At 37.6% G+C, this 21126-nt stretch overlaps 1 protein-coding gene across 2 annotated transcripts in view; it reads right to left on the bottom strand.

Moving 5' to 3' along the window:
- Positions 1-21126, bottom strand: part of NKAIN3 (sodium/potassium transporting ATPase interacting 3) — a 381873-nt gene that overhangs the window by 166936 nt on the left and 193811 nt on the right. For both annotated transcript variants that reach the window (XM_049818905.1, XM_049818912.1), the window contains exon 3: positions 17354-17434. In XM_049818905.1, coding sequence (XP_049674862.1) covers positions 17354-17434 — 81 coding nt within the window. The remainder of the gene's footprint in view (positions 1-17353; positions 17435-21126) is intronic.

Here is a 21126-nt window from a genome sequence, read left to right as displayed (position 1 = left end):
GCATTGTCAGTGTCAAGTTAGCTTTACATCACTGCCTTCCAGGGTTTCTTCCTCCTCAGAAAAGGAAACAAAACCCCACCTCTCCTCTAAGGTTACTTTGCACACAAATGTATTCCTCTTCTTTAAAGAAATAACTGAGTCAACAAGGTCAAATTTTTATCTAATCTGTACGATCAGGTTTTCAATGCTTTTTCTTGTAGCTATGCCAGTTTATACCATCTCAGCAGAAAGCCAAGAACTTTGAAACATTAACATTTCACAAAATGAAATCCTCTTTTTTCTCCTAAAAGTGGTATTTACCAACAGCCCATACATGAGCAGCAGAAGAATCTGCAGATATTGAAATACTATATTTTGGTTTCAGTACAATGTATAGTTATTATGTATTACTTTCTATTTATTACAGTGTAACTCATAAGTTCCTGTGTTTCTTTTCATCTACAGTAAAACCTGAATTAAACAGCCGCTCAATGGACTGACAAAATAATCTATTAAGGCAAGTGGAATTACAAGTAAAAGGGAGTGATAATTCTGTTAGAAAGGCAGAACACAACCCTGCAAACTATTGAATCATACTTATTTGATGCACTAACTTATTTCACTGTTGGCAAAACACCTAAATACAGGAACACATTTATACTTCCATGCTAATAAAGGGACTTGAAATGTAAGTACTAAATTAAAAGACAGACTATGTCAGAAAGATTATTTATTACACTATTCACAGTCTTGGTGACACGATGGAGCAGGACACATTGTAATGAATTATTCTTTGCTAGGTGGGTTGCAGATCATAAAAAGTAACATATTGTGCAGTCTTTTCACACAAACCTAATGTTTTCTTTGACTCTCAATCTTTTTGGGGTTCTAAGAATGACTTTAATTCTCAGCCATTTTTTATTCATCTTTATAAGGACTATAACATTTTTAAAACACTGAATATTTCAGAGATGCACTGAAATAGTAAGCTAAGGCAGATGATTGTTAAAAAAAAAAGAAACATTAACACAATTTTCATACATCTGCATATCCTTCCCTGACTTGTTCTGACTGTGGTTCATTGAATTTCTCTCACCTCATGTTACGTATTGGAAGAATTTACAAAACACAAGCACAACAGAAGAGGTGCCACAGCAATATATACAAGATCAATACAAGTAAATGCAACCTAGATGACTTGAAAATGCTGTTAAGAGATACTTTTAGGCAATATTGTTATGTGCATAATATACAAGCATAGAATAATATAGACAGACCCATACATCAGCATTTGTTTAATATGTTATATATCAAATATATCAAACCTTTGCATTTCAACTTTATTGCATAAGACAAGATTTTTGTACCTAATGAATACTTAGGGTTTCTTTTCAGTTTTTATATTAAAGCCTCCTCCTTTTCCCAAACTTTAATATATGAGAAGTGGAGAGGTCTATGGATTGCCTCTTATTTTAATGCTGATTCTGCAAACTAGTTAAACGCATAGTAAGCATGTGAGTAATTTTATTGAGTTTAATGAGACCACTCATGAATTTTAAGTTAATCATGTGTCTTGCTGTACTGAAGCTGCAGAAAAAAAACCATACCGAAATCTAAGTAGTGGGAATACACAATGCTCTAGGACAATAATCACTGTAATTTGCACACACTACCCCCATGCTTTAGGTCATAGCAGCCTTTTGGGTGTATGCTGCTCCCATTGGCTTTCTGAAGCAGATATAGAGATTCTGCATATTAAGAACACAGGAAAGACTTCTCAGTGAGGGAAAATACATTTTTACCATACTGTCCTGAGGGAGTGAGAGAAAGGAAAAGTCCACGGTACTGAGCAAGTAGAGGAGAAAGGCTGCGAAGGTTTTAGGTGAGTGGCGTACGGAGTTTCAGGAGTTAATAAGATAAGGAGTATTCCACGTCCAGAACTAGGGTGCTTTGGGTGAAGGAAAGAAACTGGGAAGGGATAAAAGAAGGATCTCTTTCCCTTCTCCTCCATTGTGGTCTTTTTTTCTGGTTTAATTTAAACTAAAAGCCAGCAATTCATAAAGCTTCTAATGAAAGGGCAGCAACTTTTCTCTCTGCGGAGGCACTAGAAAGTTTCTTCTGTCCCCTCTTTTGGCTACTTTCTTTCATTTGTAAAGGCACACATATACGAGAATTTAATTATGAAAGATTCATCTTTTGTGAAAATTTCTGCAGACAATATGTACAAAAGTTTTCGGTGCCAGGCAAACAAACACAGCCTGTTTGTCAGCCTGCTCCTCAAGACACTAGAATAAAAATGGAGAAGATATTTCAGTCAATATAAATTGGAGGATATATAGTAGAGAATATTTAATGGAGAAGAAAAATATGTAAGGTAGCATCTATGCTAGCAAGGTTAAAGGCAGTAAGAAATTGTTCATTAAGCTATTACGAGCAAAAGAAATTATAGAGATGATCTAGACCTATTAATAGATGAAGGCTGTGAAACTTTAAAGAGGCAGAAAAAGCAGACATCTTTAATAAATGTTTCTGTTCTTTATTTAGTAAAGAACAGCATGAAAAGAGGAGGAAGCAGCACCTTCCAAACCATTAGTAAATGATCTACCAATTTATAAACCATATTCAGTTTTTAGGCCTGGACAACTTGCAGCCACACAAGAGCATTGGTTGTTAAGATCCACGAGTGTAAAGAAATTATTTTTTAATACATATTGGGAACTTCATGAGACTGAAGTATTAAAGCTTATGTAGGGTTCAAAACATGCACATGCAATGGTTCAAGGACAGTTAGTCTAGTATCAGTCCCAAAGTAACTGAGGGAAAGAAAGATGACTTAAAAACAGATGATTGAGAACCAGCAAAAGCAGTATAATTGATGCCACTCAATAAGATTTCATAAGACATTAGGACCTCTTGAACAAACTCGATTTCATTACTTCAAGAGGTTAAAAGTTGAGTTGATAGAAGCAGCTGCAAGAAGATAATATACTTAGACCTCTATACAGCATTCACAAAACATTCTTATTGAAAAAATTAGAATGGCAGTACATTTTTAACAGACTGAAAAGTAAATAGATTAAAAACTAGCTAATTAACATAGTTATCAATGGAAAATCATAGTTGAATAAGAGTGTTTCTAGCAGGACTCCCTTGGGGTTAATGTAAGGTCTGATGTTATTCAAGGTTTTCATCAGTGATCTAGAAGTAAATATAAAATCACTGCTTGCAGTGGATATATTTGCAGATGACAAAGAGAGGGAGGAGGGTAAATAATGAAAAGGCAGGCAGCTGAACAAGGCCATCTGGACTACTTGGTAAGCTGGGATCAGTGAAACAAAATCTGTTAAATTATAGGCACAAGTAAAGTGATAAAGCCTGGAAACAGGAAAATACAGGTGTTCTGGTTTTGGCTGGGATACAGTTAATTTTCTTCATAGTAGCTAGTACGGGGCTTTGTTTTGGATTTGTGCTGAAAACAGTGTTGATAACTCAGGGATGTTTTTGTTCCTGCTGAGCAGTGCTGACACAGGGTCAAGGCCTTTTCTGCTTCTCACCCCACCCCACCAGCGAGGAGGCTGGGGGGGCACAAGGGGTTGGGAGGGGACACAGCTGGGACAGCTGACCCCAGCTGACCACAGGGGTATTCCAGACCATATGACGTCATGCTCAGCATACAAAGCCGGGGGAAGAAGAAGAAGGAAGGGGGGGATGTTCTGAGTGTTTCGTCTTCCCAAGTAACCATTACCCACGATGGAGCCCTGCTTTCCTGGAGATGGCTGAACACCTGCCTGCCCATGGGAAGTGGTGAATGAATGCCTTGTTTTGCTTTGCTCGCGTGTGTGGCTTTTGCTTTCCCTATTAAACTGTCTTTACCTTAACCCATGAGTTTTCTCACTTTTTTCCTCACTTCTGATTCTCTCCCCCATCCCACTGCGGGAGAGTGAGCAAGCTGCTGTGTGGGGCTTACTTGCTGGCTGGGGTTAAACCATGACAACAGGTCATGCAACAGAATTAGAAGCTGCATCCTAGAGAATAAAATGTTTGGATAAAAGTTAATATTATCTTGGAATGTTTAAGCAAGCTGTCTAGTTACAGATGTAAAAAGTGATCTTACCTAGACATTTAGGAATGAAGAAATCTGAGGATACTGATGGTATTGCTAACATATAGGAACATTTTAAGACTCTCTACCAATCTTTTAAAATGATTTGGTTATTTTATGTATTAAAATCAGGTAAATTTGTGTCCCAAGCACATTTTAAGATGTAGACATTTTCACAAGTATTAGCATATTGTAACAGAGTGAAGCAATACGTTTTCAAAGAAAATGATACCACAACGTGATTTAATCTTTTTAAAAGGAAATTGAAGTTTTAAAACCAGAATATAAAGTATATTTTTAACTAATCATCAGGTAGTCAATTGATTCATAAGAGTAAAATATATACAAACTAAACCTAAAATAGACAAAAATATCAAGAAGTAAAAATTAAAAAGCCATTATTAAGAAATTTATATCATTGGCTTTTCCAAAATGACTATTTACACTGACTGTGCTAATGTTTGCAGGGTATACACAATGTCTACATGCTTACAAGATTTAACAATAAAAATAGCTAGCTCATGTGAAAAACAAGACATAAGGATGGAAAATACCCTGAAGCAAACCATAGCTGCAACTCAGGGTAGACATGAAGCATATGAAAATAGTCCCCAAACAGCATGAACAACTCTGAAGTTAAACAACGTACAAGTATATTTCAGATGAAGATATAGTGGAAATCAGTTTCTTCACAGCTGGACATGTACATAGTTTTTTCCTCACTGAATGTAGTCTTTTATCCAACAACCCACCTTTGAAGTGGAAAAAAATAAGAACCTTGTGAATGCCTCAGTAACCGTTAAAGAGAAAGAAAAATTAATTTCATCAAGATGGCTCAAAAGGAAAACATCTGTCCTGGCAATAGTGGCCACATGAAAGTTGCCCAGTAGTTTGGTCACTTCTGATCAAACCGAGGAAAGCTACTGAACCAACTGAAAATAATGCTGAAAAGTAAAAATATCATCCATAATTCACAGAAAACAAAGGTAAAATGAATCAACTGTGTTACATCTATTGCAAAGAAGTAATCTGGGTTTTAGGAATAACACCTATGCCCCTCGCGGCAGAACTAGACAAAGGGTTCAGCAGGCAGCTCAGATAGTTTAAACTGTCTCAGCATATCTTTGAGATAAACAAGGAGAACCTTCAGCCGTAACACCCAAATCAAACCTGAATCTCTCAATCTACCAAAAAGGGGGGCTGTGGGGGGTGGGAGGGACGGGAAGAAAGAAGCTTCTTCTAAGCATGCAGAAGTTCCATAGCAGTAACACAGAGCGGCAGTTCTCAGCAGACGGGTATAACATATTCTTCCTCTGCAATGAAAAAGCTCTTCCTAAACAACATCTTAAAGAACTTCTACATGCTCTCTAAAGATATAAGAGGAGAGGGAATTTAAGTATACAGAACACAATGCTGCTATAATTCAGACACTATCAAATTATTCATAAACAGCATTTGCCCTTGGAAGACAGTCATAGGTAAGTGCTGTTGCCATCACTGTGACTTCTCTTCCAACATTTCTGCCTTCCCCATTTGACTGAATAGGACGAAAAGACCCAGCATTATTCCTGGTATAGTAAAGCCACTCTGCCAATAAACTTCCTAGCAAAGCAAAGGGCAGGAGGGCAGCCAGATCCTCAATAGGATTCTTTCACTCTTTCCCCATTAATCTGAACTGAAAAAGGCTGCCCAAAGGAGTGCTGATACTCATGAATAATAAACTCAGTCACATCATCAACATGAACAAGGAATTTCCCTGAAGGACAGCTGAAAAAGGAAGAGAAAGAGAGTATAATAATCTAGACAAGAAACAATCCCTCCAATTCCCTTGTGCATCAAAAAGGAGTTCTCAAAACCCATTCACCTTATGGAATTTACATAAATTATTACAGGGAAACCAACTTTAGGAGATAAAACTTGCTCCAAGATTCAAACCTCAAAGATTAAGAGACTACTTCCTATAACCTACAGAATCAAAAGCTGCCTTCTAATTAAGACAGATTAACACAACATAAACATTAAGCAGTCTACAAAAGAAAAGATTGTCAAAACAGACATGTTAGAAATATATTTAAGTCTTACCCAAGGTATGCTATTGAACTAACTAGAGTTCTTTTGGTTAGCTGAAGCCTTCAAACGAAATTAATAGTGTGGCAGTAAGGCAGGGACACTGCCCTGCAGTCCCCCTTATTGTGCACCAGGAAAGAACCACTCAATAGGAGCTGAATGGTAAAAATTTCTTCCAGATTCTCTTTTGAAAAATCTGGTGAAAGTCAGGTTCAGGTAGGCCCACCAAACTTACAACATTTGTAAAACTCAAAGGGAAAATGCCAACACCAGACCCTTGGAGCAAAGTAATTTAAGGCAGATGTTAACTCAGAAAATTCAAGACTGTGCACATCTAATGTTGAGATATTAGAAAATCCTTAAAGAACCAGGAAATCTCTGAGGGGCTACACAGGCTGTATGTGGTTAGTAAAATTGCCTTGGTTGTCAAATGCAGATCTACAAACAGTAAAACAAACTTGTATCCTCCCTTGCCTTTCCTCTAAATTAGGTAGAGTTAATGAATCCCAAAGGATGCAAGTGCAGTCACCTGGGTCACATCTAGAGATGATGAGCAATGGCCTGCTTCTTGTATTTCTTTTCCAGGTCAACGATAGGCCCATGTTAACACATCTATCTACAGAATATATACAGAGGGATCTGTACAGGCTGGATTGATGGGCCGAGGCTGATTGTATGAGGTTCAACAAGGCCAAGTGCCGGGTCCTGCACTTGGGCCACAACAACCCCATGCAATGCTACAGCCTTGGGGAATTGCGGCTGGAAAGCTGCCCAGCGGAAAAGGACCTGGGGGTCTTGGTCGACAGCTGGCTGAATGTGAGCCAGCAGTGTGCCCAGGTGGCCAATAGCATCCTGGCTTGTATCAGAAATAGTGTGGCCAGCAGGAGCAGGGAGGTGATTGTTCCCCTGTACTGGGCACTGGTGAGGCCGCACCTCGAGTACCGTGTTCAGTTTTGGGCCCCTCACTACAGGAAAGACATTGAGGTGCTGGAGTGTGTCCTGAGAAGGGCAACAAAGCTGGTGAAAGGTCTAGAGAACAAGTCCTCTGAGGAGCAGCTGAGGGAACTGGGGTTGTTTAGCCTAGAGAAAAGGAGACTCAAGGGAGACCTTATTGCTCTCTACAACTACCTGAAAGGAGGTTGTAGTGAGGTGGGTGTCAATCTCTTCTTCCAAGTAACAAGCAATAGGACAAGAGGAAATGGCCTCAAGTTGCACCAGGGGAGGTTTAGATTGGGTATTTAGGAAAAATTTCTTCACTGAAAGGGCTGTCAAGCACTGGAACAGGCTGCCTGGGGAAGTGGTTGAGTCACCATTCCTGGAGGTATTTGAAAGGCGTGTGGACGTGGTGCTTAGGGACATGGTTTAGTGGTGGACTTGGCAGTGCTAGATTAACAGTTGGACTCAATGATCTTAAGGGTCTTTTCCAACCTAAATGATTCTATAATAGCCTGAAGTCACAGTATTACCAAGTACCATAAGAAGAAGCATTTGGCATACTTAAAACTCCCATGCATTTCGGTATCATCATTTCTGGGAAGAACTTTTTCATATTCTAATATCACCAACAATAAATCCTCTGTACCTTCATCAAGGTCTAGGACTGTCTTACATGTAAATTATTACAAAAATCTTATTTAAAATTACATTTTCTTCTAAGCAACCATTGTCTTCAAATGGAAGAAAAAAAACAAAAAAATGAGTCAGTGTGAAATTCCCTTCAAAACAGTAAAACTTTCTTAAAACTGGATATCAACTGAATGCAAATATTTATTAGAAGACTGATGAAATGACAGGCTTCCCCATAAATAGGAAGTACTCCTTACTTGGCCAAGGTATGAACTAAAATTCCAAAGGATACACTATAATAGAAAAACAGCATGTAGAAATTATGAGCAAAACCCATCAATTTGACCTTAGCAGGCAATAAATAGAGACTGCACTAGCACTGAAATAAGTATACTGCCTTATGTAAGGGTCAAAATCTGTACACAGCAGTCACTCTTGTCAGTAGTTAGAAGTTGCTGGACAGACAGCAGATGTCCAAACAAGAATACGATCAAAGAAATAAAACATGTTTCATTGCAGTTTTGCCAGAAGGACATCACATTTACAAAGAAGAAAATCAAAACCTCACAGCAGTCTTCCCTTTTTCTGTAATAAGAGCATAACAATCACTACAAAATAGATCAAATTGTCAATAAGTAGACAAAATAATACCCTGAGTAATGAAACCTAGGTCCACCCTTGTCTGCAGATGGATTTGCCATACTTTCTTACAACCGAACCACAACTTGGAGAAATTTCCCTTCCTCACTCCATGAATAAGCTAATTAAGTCAACTTCTTCCAGACACATGAGGTTAGACTGGATGGCCCTTCCTGCCCTTATATGCTCCAATTCCTTATTCTATACAATCCTTTTTCAAATTATGGTACAGGCTTCAGGCACAGATATACTATAGGTACTCAGGGATTTACCTTCTCTGCATCACTTGCCATTGCAGCATGCACTTCTGCATCCCAGGACTCAGTTCAGACTGGGACTCCATCCTAATTTCTTTTGCATAGCCAAAGGTGTCTTTAGAGAAATTTTGCAAGCTACTTACCTCCCCCCTGTGAGGCTGTATTTTAGGTTTTTTTTTTTTTCCTTAAGTGTTCAAGATCCTAGAAATTAAGCTAATGAACTCAAACAAATATGAATGTCATGTTTGTATTAATAAGTTTGCCTGTGTAGCACTTAGATAACCATATATATCACACCCATCATTCCCAAAGCCAATCAACTGTAGATATTAAATGGATTATTAAAAAAAGCCACAGAAATATCATCTCAGTTTTTAAATCAAAGATGATGATGGTAGCCTCCACTCCAAATATCAGCCTCCGTATTTAGCATCAAGGTGTTATAAAAGAACACCAATTCTGTTTGAAAAACATATTTTAATGGTGCTGATTGTAGATAATATTATGAACCACTGTAAATGTCACCTGAAAGGATATGAAATTCAATTTTTGCACCATCTGGAATGTACTTCTGATTAAGTTGTTCAGCAATGTGATCGTATCACCTAAACAAACTAATTAACATCAGAATGACACATTCTGCAGTTTCGGTGGCATTTATCTGTGTCCCATTTGTTCCACATAATTTTTTTTTACAGAATGACCTTATGCTCAAATTGTGCCACCAACCTAGCTGCATGTTAATTTTCCTTCCAAGAGTAGGCATATATTTCATTAAAACTTACGTGATGCTACAGCTTTACACAGTAGAGTGAAACAGACTGAATAACAAATTACTTCGCTTACGTGAAATCTGGAACATCAAAAAACAACCACAAAGCCTCTTCTGCTAAAATAGAAGTCTTTGAGGCTAGTTCATTGTTGAAAATTTTTAATTGGAGGAATGTGCACTGATTTAAATATTAGAATACTAACAGATTAATACTTTTGTGCTCTTTAATTTGCCCTTTTTTTTCTTCTTTCCTTAAGAGAGCATGTATTAAGTCATCTTCTTAAGCACTCTGCAGGCAGCATTCCTTTAGTTTTATTTTCAAATGGCAAGCATGAATGTGTAGTTATTCCTTTTTTTGGTTGAGAAATGTAAATTGCAAATAAAAAGACAATGCATTTTTCCATAGATTCACCATTTTGAATTCACAGTTCATGGCTATAATTTTCTAACTTTTCATGGAAACAGTCATTGTACTCTAAACAGAAGCTACCACAGCAGCTTCTGCTCCTGCACCTATTGATGTCAGCCTAACACAACATCAAAAAATACTGTTTGCAAATACCATTGAATGGCATACCACCAGCATGCTGAATCTATGATTAACAATACCTAATACCAGCCAAGGCCAGAGCTATTATTCTGAAGCACTGAATTGCTGTTTCTTTTCAATATTATGCTGCATAACTTCACAGTGAATTGGTTTCCAGGTTTATTACCAAAGTAATTAAAAATGCAAAAGGTTGCTGTTTGAACAGAACATTATGGGAAAGTATTAAATACAATTGAACCTGGAGATTATTTCTCTTTATGGTGAGAGAGCAGCAGGATGGGAGGAGCAACTTGCATAAGGAAGGTTATATTAGAAGTTCATATTTTAGCAAAACACATTTCAGTGGAACCTCTATTGTAGGAAACGGCACAAGAATAACAAAAAGGAGGCAACTGGTTCTAAAAACTTGTTTGCTTAGTTGTTTGGTTTTGTTTTTGTTTTTTTTTTAAAAACCCCAAACCTTTTACTTCTGAGAGCTGGTTCAAAGAAAGAGTAAATGCCAAGCATTAAAACTTATATTGGGGTTGTTTTTGTTTGCCTTTATATTAGTTTACTTGAATTTACTTAATTGGTGTTTAATTAGCACTCCTCCTCTTCCATGCCAGAGAAGATACTGGAACTTTACTTTTAAAACAAAAGTTGTTTAAACCCTATTGGAATAATAAAGTTGGGGAAGGAGGAGGCAGCAGAGGGTCCCAACCTCAAAGAAATGAAAACAATCTTTTCATGAGGTTTAATTTCTGCAAGTTGAATTTTATTAATGCACACTATGAAGAGATTATGTTTAACTACTGCTACAAAACTAGTCATTTGTAATGTCTAGAAATTGCAGAATGCCTAGAATTACAGTACATCTACTGCTTTAGCATGATCCATTACTGTGCACATCACAGCCAGTAGCAGCTGATGGTATCAGCTGAAGCAAATGGACATACAGTAGTGGGGAGAATAAGAAGGTAATGGGTATGTAGTCTCCCAAGGCCCAAGAGAGATGCTGACCAAGAGCAACTGATATGAATCAGAGGTGTGTGGGAAGAAATTCTCAGCTGAGTTGGACGTGAATGTATGCACCATGTCCAACAGTGAAGAAACATACTATTATCACTCTCACATTGTCCTCAGTGAAGGATGTGTTGCTGTGAAAGGCAATGATTTGTGTTCAATTAAAAATCCATCAACAGAACAGAAAGCACATGAGTCTTACCTGTAACAGATGTCTAATCTCTATCAGGAGTGAATCGCAATGACAGCATTGCCTCCCACTTGGTGTCACACAGCTGAACACCAAAAGCCCACCTGTGCACGCTCAAGAACTGACATCAGCCACCTCAGAGCCTCCACTGGGGTTCCCCATTTTCCGTGTCGCTACACACCTGCTGGGGAAAAAAGCCAGAGACACCCCAAGCTCCCCAGCTGGAATGCCACTCCTTCCGAAGTTAACGACACTCTGATAATGACATCTTTGATTAAAGATGAGGTTTTGAGTCTTCAACTTGTACTCACTTTTTCATTTTTAACACTCCTACCCTAAACCATCCACAGACACTATCTTGGGTTTTTATCTTGACAGAGGCTTATTTCTACAGATTAAAAATAGCAGGGCAGAGGAGTTACCTAGATCTCCCCTCACTGATACTCCTTTAGTTCATTCTTCAAATTATCCAGTGACAAAGCTTTGTAACAGCTTTAGATCCTGTTCAGTGCCTTTACTATTAAAAAGCTTCTCCTGACCTCCAACCAAATCTTCTTTGACACATGCTCAGCAAATTATTTCTTGCCCTTCTTCGCAGCGGATATGAAAAAAGCTGATCATTTTCCTCCACATAAAAATCATGTACATGTGAGTAGATGTACTATGATCTACTTTCAGTCTTCTGCTTAGATTAAGGAAGTCCTTTACCCTCCACCTGCTGATTTTCCATGCAGGTTTTACAGACGCTGCCAACTTTGTCTACAAGCTTTTGGAGTGGGCTATTCCATAGAGCTAATTATGACGTTAATTACACCAAAATAATTAACTCTGTTTTCTCACTTACATTAGCACAAGTTAGAATGAGGATCACTTTTTCTTTCATATTGTTAGCCTGAATTCAAGCAAGGCTTATGCTCTCATTTCACATTAAAAAAAAACCACACAAAAACTCCCAGAAAAACCACAAGCCCCAGCATATACCTTTACATCTCTATTAATTACAAAATAGCATTGGTTTTGAGTTTAACTTACTCTATTTGAGGTGATTAGATATAATTGTACAACAATTAAGGATTGACTGACATGCACCAGATGGAATAAATTGGATTCCAGAAGTAGCCAGGATAAAGTCCACATAATTAGCTCCCATTCTGATGTACAATACTTTGTTTAGAAAAAGAGTACTAGGTTTCCATTCCCACAGCATTTTACTAAGTAATTTATTAGTCTATTTTGTCCTCAGATGGAATAAACCATTAATTTTAACAGACTTATAATTCTATCCTCCAACCACAGATCCATGTAAGAATTCAGCCTATAGTTCTGTCTCCAGCTTAATAAAGTTGGCTGGGAGCTCTACAGACTTTGAACTTCTATTGATAAAAGTAAATATTACTAGAAAAAAATATGTGAAAAGAGATTGTTTTATTAATTAACATACACAAAATTTACTTTGACTTCAGGGGAAAGGTTAATGAAGCTAGTGTCACAGGCACATTTGAGAGTTCATATTCACCTACATTCAATACCTAAAATTAAGGACCAGATAATAAACATAAGCTGTTTTAGCAGTAGTTTTCTACTGAATGTATGAGTGTTTGTCATGCAAATCCTTGCCCAAAAGCAATAAAAGAGTCAGTTGACAGAGAGCTCAACCTTGAGAGCTAAACTTAAAGTAATCCTGAATGAGGCCAAGTTCATGCTCAAGAAGCATGGCACAGAAAAACTGCAGAACAAGCAAAAACATCATAGAAAAAGAAGAGAGCTCATCAATGTTGCGCAGATGCTTAGGTAAGGTATATCAAAAACCAGGAAAGGAGTATACAGTACTGGAATGCTGCTATACATTTACTGAATAAAGGCATTAACACATGCAAACAAATGTCACTAAGTCAAAATAAAACAAGTGGTAGAAAAGTGCTCTATCAAAAAGTGTCAGTTAGATTAGCAAATGATAAATACAAATAAACAGCTATTTTCATACTGGATCTGAAATACCGGAGGGATATAAATGATAGAAATATTAACTGTACATACTAAACAAATGAAGTCTCCTTTGTACAGAAGTACTTAAAGAACGTATTGCTGGGGGTGGAGGGCTGGCTTATACAAGTTAGAAGTTCTCTTGTCCATATTTAAGAACATACCATACTTCAAAGTAACAGCTTCTGGTATTGTATGAGGTAAGATACAATCAATGTTTATTTTCAAATGCTCTTTAGTGAATTTTTTTTGCCTTGAGATTTGTGTTTATGTCTATAAGTTTTGAATTGTCCATACTCTCAAATGTGGCAATTAGAACACATTTTCAGTTTTGAATTGTCCATACTCTCAAATGTGGCAATTAGAACACATTTTCATTTCAAGACAGAGAATAAGATCCAAACAACCAGTGAGCTCATGTATGGATGTAGCAATCTGTCATCCTTCAGCAGAGGATTAAAAGGTCATGTTACAATAGTGGCTGTGTTTCTCTCATACAGAGTGGTTAACAGTAAAACTTATGCTTTCAATTTCATAAAAGTAGTAAATGAAAAATACAGGCAAATTTCATTCTTCATACAGGCAGGTTTTTTCATTGCTAAAATCAGAAATGAAAAAAAAGAATGCAAAAACCTGCGTTAACAGAAACAAAAAAGATTTAGATATTTATTTCTAATGAAATAGTTCCTTTAGCCCTGCAAAAAGCATTAAAATTTTATTTGCGCATCTGTAATATAAGTGAAAAAGGAGCTTGACTTATTTGCTGTTTATAAAGTAGTAGAAGAGGAAACCTTTACTCATTAGCTTTCTACTTACAACTCAAAGCTGTGGGAGAGCCAGGTTTATTTCCTTTTCACACTCGAGAAGACTTGAATCCCTATCATCTTATTCCCAGGGGATTGCCCTAATTACCATACTGTAGTTATTGGGGAGTGCTTCCACAGAAAGCTCGTCTGTGAAGGTTTCCCTCTTTGTATAAAATAATATGATATTTATTGGAGCAGGGACTGAGACCCAAGGAAGTTCCTTGATGACAAGCCTACAGCCATGTATACAGTCTTTCAGTTCCCAGCTTACCCCTCCCCACCAGCTTCCTCCACTCAGGTCTACCAGTTTGGCCCTCCAGATTATTAAAAACAAACTTTGGTGGGAATTTGGCTATGTTTGAAATTGCCTTTTTTTTTTTTTTTTCAAATTACTATAAAACATGAAAAATGTTTTCAACTAAAAATATACTTTCTATGTCACTCTTGTGAAGAAACGTCATGCTTTTCTGAAAGAATGGAAAGGATGAAGTCACATACGTCATGTTTGGCACTGGGAGGATAGGTGGCAGAGGTTTCCATCACTCCTTATCAAGAAAAGTTTAAAGATCTTGGTGTACTAGATCCATAAACTTTAAACTAAATATCAGGCTGATCCTTTTAAAAAAAAAAATAAAACAGTTTACCAGGAAAATCTGAACATTATGCATCATAATTGAAGGAAAAATGTTTCCTTCAAACTCTCACAGCAAAGAACAGGTGTAAGTTACCTACATTCTTCTTATTCAAGTTTTCTGTTAACCTTAGTGGAACTTCTTGGCAGCATTAAACAGAGAATATTCAAAGGAGATCTTCCCTTCCACCGCAAGACTAAGAGCTGAGCAAAATTTCAGCGGTGGGGGGTTTCTATCAGGACATTTGAAAAGTCTGGTCTGTCCACATTGTATGCGTACTCCATGTGAAGATAGAATTAAAATTGCCATTTAATATTGCACCAAGTTATATTTTCTGATAGTATTCATAACTGAAGACCTAATAAATTCACAGGACTCCAAGCAACAGCTAACTCTGGTTCTGGTCAGAGCAAATATAAACATGATAGTGCTTAAAAACAAACAGACCAACAGAAATCAGTCAGCTGCCAGACAGCATCATAATGTTCCCTGATAGTATATCAATAGAATTTAAAAGTTATAATCAATCTGCATTCATTTCAGAAACAAAATCTTTTTTTAAATGGAAAGCTAGAACAATAGCAAGAAAAAAGTTGAATATTCCCTGCCAAGAATTCAATGCTGAGAAAATAGCCATCCTTGAAAAGCTTCTGATGGCGTTTGACTTGCCAGCGACACTAATGTACCTTGGTGACAGCACATTTCTATCATGCCTGACAACACAGGAGCATATTCATGGAAAGCAATGATGACATTTTTAAGCTAGCACCTTGAGTAAAATGTGGGTCCCAGTTAAGTCAGTGTCAAATACCCATCAATGTGTAAATATCCAGGATTTTACGCATATGGTGCAAAAAGACCTCAGTTTCTGGATGACTGCATCATCTCTAGCATGGTTTTCAGAAACAGTATTAAACAAACCCCAAATTCCATGGTTTACTGAACAAAATTCTTGATTCTATCATTACTAGCTTGGTCCTGATACTGTTGCCTTTGATGTAATCTATACAAGAGCAGTTAACTTCCATGGAAATAATTTTGTGTCTACCATTTTGTTGAGAAACTACTTTTCAAATGTTGTAATTATAAACCACAAGATAAAAATGCCACCAAAATTCTGAGATTAACTGAAGTGCATACTAATAAAAGGCATTTTCCTCAACTGTTGAGTAATATTTGTGCTGCTATTTCTCTGCATTGTGATTTGTCATATATGTTAAGTATGAAGACCTAAAAATTAAACACGCTGGTGAAACTGGAAGATAAAAGATTTCAATTTATACCTGCTGGTTTATAATCCCCTTACACTAAGGGTATGACGAGAATCCTTTGCAATCATTGGAAAGACAACTCAAATTTTCACAGACTCAGGGGCCAGACTAAAAGTTTTGCTTCACTTCCTAGGCACTTAGATAAAACCACTAGTTATCCATAAAAATATAATAGTTGCTATAAAAACAGTCATCAACCAACTGATTGAAAAAATACAAACTCTGTGTATAATGAAAATGAACAATTACTTTGGGCATTCATCACTTCCATGTGTTGCTCTTCTGTTCATCTAATAGATTTTTAAGTCAGAACATACCAATATGAACATTTATTTTGATCATCTATGAAGTGCACTAATTTTCTCATCAAACCTATGACTTCTGGTGAACTACATCATATCTGGAGAAAAAATAAACTGTTGTAGATTTTCACTATGGAATTTTATCACCAAAGGAATCTATCACTGAAAGCTTTAATTTTAATGGAATTTTTACTGAGTAAATTAAATTTTATTTCTTATTAAATCAGTTTCACCACTTTTCTGTTTGTTGTCAGCCAAAAGCAAGGAGTTTTAATGCTGAACCCAAAAAAGTATGTAGGTCGCAAATGTTCCCATCTGAACTGAGTGGAGTTCACAACTCTAAAAACATTGCATGAATTAACAGTGATGTGGTTCATACCACTAAGACTACAATCAGTAACGGGGACCTTTATTCTATCAATAATACCAGGATCAGCATGCACTATGGGCATACCGTGCCTGGAATCATTCAAGTATGAGTGTGTTAAACAAAGATCAATATCATCTATGTCCAACAGGAGAATGAAAAGCAGTGGATGTTGTATGGAACTCACTGTGGATACAATGCTAAATATAAGCTACGCTAACATAAGTGCTACCTTGTACAAAAGCAACATGTATCTCGATAACTCCAGCAAACATTTCTCTTCTAATCAGAGGTTTGAATAAGCAATCAGTGACCTAGAGGACTGAGTGTCATGTAAAGGAAAGTTTTATTCAGATGTGAAAAAAAAGTCATCCTTTGCCATTTGTTCTTTTCTAAAGAATTAACATTCTCACCATGAGACCAATTTGCTCAACAAGTTGTTACATTAACCTTCTTTAACTTCAAATAACTTTCTTTAGCTGCTTTCAAAGCAGTCTCGGAAATTCAGATACACTTTTCATACATGCTTGAAAATTCAACCAAAATTACATTGTTTTTCAACAATCAAAAAGAACCTCAAATTTTCCACTGAATAACCTTACCTCCCCCCTTCCACTCCCCCTCCAGGATGGTACTTCAGAAGGCACCTGTAATTCAGATTCATTGCATTTATGTACTTCAAACCCATGACTATTTACTATCATCAGAGAAGTTCAAACACTGGAGTTCTCATCAGAGGGGAAATCTGAAGATCAAATTGTATGTTCAAACAACCACATTTTTCTTCTATGGTTCCAGCCTTCTAAAATCTGAGAGTCCTGCTGTTAAAACACCCTCCCATAAACCTGAAGAAGGATAAGTGACCTACCTTCGAAAGTCCGCCTACTTCCAAATAGAAGCAGATAATGAAAACATTCCAGGTGACCCACAGGGCAGTCCACACCGTGTACTAAACACAAAGCCGGATGAAAGCAAAAAGACAGAAAAATAAAATGTGAAGATGAAAAGACTTTATACTGAGCAGATCAATAATAAAAAACCTGATATCAATAAGCATTGTTCTTCTGGGAACAGCCAAGTGCAGAGAGTTCAAGAAAAGGAGGTCTCCCTGCAGAAGTCCCCTAAGAACCATAGGAAATTACAAATCCAATATTCATTGCTGCTCTGAATAAACACCAATAAAAGATATTTCTTCTTTACAGTTTTACACTGTCCTACTGATACCAATTAAGTCCAAAATGCTGATTTAAACACTGTTTTTGGGGCAACTGTGAGTCATTTGTAAATCATGATTTAGCTCTGTTAAAGGAAATTCCAGAATAGTAAAATACTTTAAATAAGCAAATATTATTAAAATAATATTTAAATATTATGAAGAAAGACACAAGAAAAAAACCACCACCGAATAAAACGGAAAATCTATTGATCTTATAATTTGGATTTTTTTAAAAAAACCCAAACAGGTAAAGGGTAAAGCTGGTCTCTTAAGACTCTTTCAGGAAGAGATATTTTAATTACATGAAAAATAGCTCACTACTTCTCCGGTCCTCATGGCCATGAACCCGATTGTACAATGCACCCTTAACAGGTGAACATACCCATATCTCTTCTGGGTTCTCCAGCATCCTACCCTAGTGCAAGACTGAACTCATACTTCACCCACAGCATGAATGGGCGATTAATTTGTCTACCTTAAATAATCTTTTGTATTTTAATTGTCAGCATCATTGACTGACACTATTTCCTCACAGATGCACTGTTTACCTATATGCAACTGCAAACTATGTCCAATTAACTCTCCAAGCAGTACCCCTCAGAAGCATTTCTGTCTGAGGGGCTAGGTGCACGCTCAGCCACGTTGGAGATACACCCACCTGAAAAATGCAATGAGCAGCAGCCCTGCCACTTTACATTTATGTGCTTATAACCTTCACAGTGGAGAACTGCTGCTAAGTGCCTTCGCAAGTCTAATTAGCTGTGACCAGGTGAGGCTAATATGCTATTGTTTTGCTTCAATATACTCAGTAAAGCTCAACACCCTAATCTACAATATGCTAGATCCCATTTCCATTGGACGGGTGCCATCAGTTTAGCTTCCTTGGGCAGTTTTGTGCTATGTTCCCCTCTTCCTTCCCCTCCCTGTGGTGTACAATGAAAGGTTCAGGTGAAGAGGGTTGAATTTTTCCCCACTTTGATTACCCCCACATGCATACAGACGTTTCTGTACACCAAACAGGATAACTGCTTTAATTTAATTTCTTACGACATACTTTGGCAGTCTGGAGATGGCTAAGGCATAAGAAGTAGGTCATTAATAAACAAAATGAGAGTAACACTCCTGGGCCGTTTCTTCTTGCTTACAGAGAAGGGCAGTGTGGCAACTGAAGGCTGGGTTATTATAAAATAGACAAAGCTCCTGTGGTCTGTGAGCAGTATAAGGTCTGTACTACTAATAAGATTAACTTAAAAGAGGATATCACATTTTACCACACTTGCTGACGCTGTAGTAACTCATCATAAGCTCCTGATTTTCCAACATGGGTCCTCAGAACATTAGGTGCAGAGTGTTCAAAATTAATGAACACTTAATACAAGCACAGCTGCTCATAGAAAGCCGATTTCAGAATATTCAGGAGAATTCCCCTATTTAAGAAAGAATTTTTTTATCTCTCCATGAATTAAATCTGTCATCACAACAACAGGAAACCTACTTGATCTGCCAGGCCAAGCCAAATCTGTCACTGGCCTCATTCTGTCCCACGGGCACCAGTGACAACTCCGAACCACACAGGCAAAAACTGTCTGAATGTGCTTTCCCAGGCCAAGCTACTCTGTTTTACACAGTCAGGACCTGTTTCATTCCTTATCCACTGTGAGGATTACTGAAAGAGAAGTGCAGGTCCAAAGCAGGTGTGCACCTTGAAACCCAGCTACTGTGTATGGAGAGGCTCTTCCTGCACTATCACTGAACTGCAGGAATATAAACTTAAGCTCCATTTGCTTTAAGAACATAATAATTAGATATTCAGTAATTACTACTTTATCATTTTTAAAAGTAAGAAAGTTACTGTCCACATTTGAAAACACAACTTTTTGGATATGCAAGTAGCAGAATTTTTTCCTTGTATAGTGTCATAGGTACTTAAGGAAGACTGCATTAAAAGAAAAGTTTTGAGACAGCAAAAGCAAGAAAGCAAAATCAGGAAATGTCAGGATTCTGGTTATATTTGCCATCTTAATTTTTCTCTTTTGTGAATGTGCAATACAATGCAAACATTAATTAATTCATCATAGGTTTGTTTTTATTTTAAAAGACCCTACCTTACTCAATACATTTTGTGAACAGCTAACTCAATACTTCATTCCTCTTTGTCACTCAGACCCTGCTCTGAGGACAGAATATTAATTTCCTCATGAGGCTTTCTAAGATGCTCATCACTGTAATGTGTGAGCGCTGCACAAACATTAACTAATTTATTTTATGTTATAAAGGAATGATACAGCTCTCAGAATGCGAATGATGTCCTGATACATGCAGAGATTACATTCAGAAGTATTCATACATTATAGGCATCCAACTTGAGATGCTTAAGCCTTCATTTTTCAGAACACTTGGGGTTATACAGCGCTTTATAAGCTCAGTGTTCAGCTCCCTGTGGCTGAGCATTCAGCACTTGTGCAAATCAGACCAGAAGGTCTCAAGACAAGAACCCAGAACGCAAAGGGAAAACAAAGCATGTGAGAAGTTTAAGTGACTCGCTTTGTGTCAAAAAAGCTTTCGGTAGTTGAGAGCAGAGATAAAACTCAGCTACCCGGAGCAGGCTTTACAACAAAAGCAATCCTTTTATTCTTGCTGTCACGTGCCTCATTCTTCCCATGTCTTCTGTTTTCTGCAAATCAAGTTTCTATTCTATAGCTACTATCACCAGAAAACTGCCAAATGTCTGTCCTTTCTATTCCAGCTGAGGTGCCCCTCAGAAAAAAATGGTTATGCATCCACGCAGTTCAAAACTGCAAATATATAAAAGGATCACATTAGGATTGCAGAGGAGGACTTTAATAACAGCTTTTCTTAATTTTTGAGTGTTTCTTCCTGAAAAATTTGTAATACTTTCTGAACATTATGTATGTAAATTTACATGCATATGCCTTCAAGGTTTAAAAACCCCCAAACCGTAACAACATTCCATTATGTGGCATCACACTAACACCTGCTTGGGTTGCTACGCGAGGCTTAACTTTCAGATCCATTACAAAGACCTCTCCTTTGAGCTGGCAGAGAAACTGCCTGCAACCCCGGGTTGTCACCCGTTCTGTGAAGGGACAACAGGCAGGGGAAGGTGTCACACACGCTGGCAGACATTTGCTGTCGGAGGAGGAGTGGTTAGGGTCTGAAGCATCAGGTTCACACTGAAGTTCAGAGTTCATTTCCCTCCCAAGGCACCTCACCTAACCCATTTCATGACCTGACCTGCCATTCAACCTCTCCCGTCCTGTGTCCTGAGCATTACCCTGATGGTCCAGCTGTGCCTGCTCCTTCTTACTCTCCCACACCCAGGGATTCCTGCTCCAGTTCTTTGGCCTGCCACATTCAGTCCCCCCAGGCTCAGCTGGTCTCATCACAACCCTCACCATATCTGG

This window comes from Accipiter gentilis, chromosome 2 (genome assembly GCF_929443795.1).
Source record: "Accipiter gentilis chromosome 2, bAccGen1.1, whole genome shotgun sequence".
Taxonomy (NCBI): Eukaryota; Metazoa; Chordata; class Aves; order Accipitriformes; family Accipitridae; genus Astur; species Astur gentilis.
Note: the sequence above shows the minus strand (reverse complement) of the source record. Positions and strands in the feature narration are given on the sequence as shown.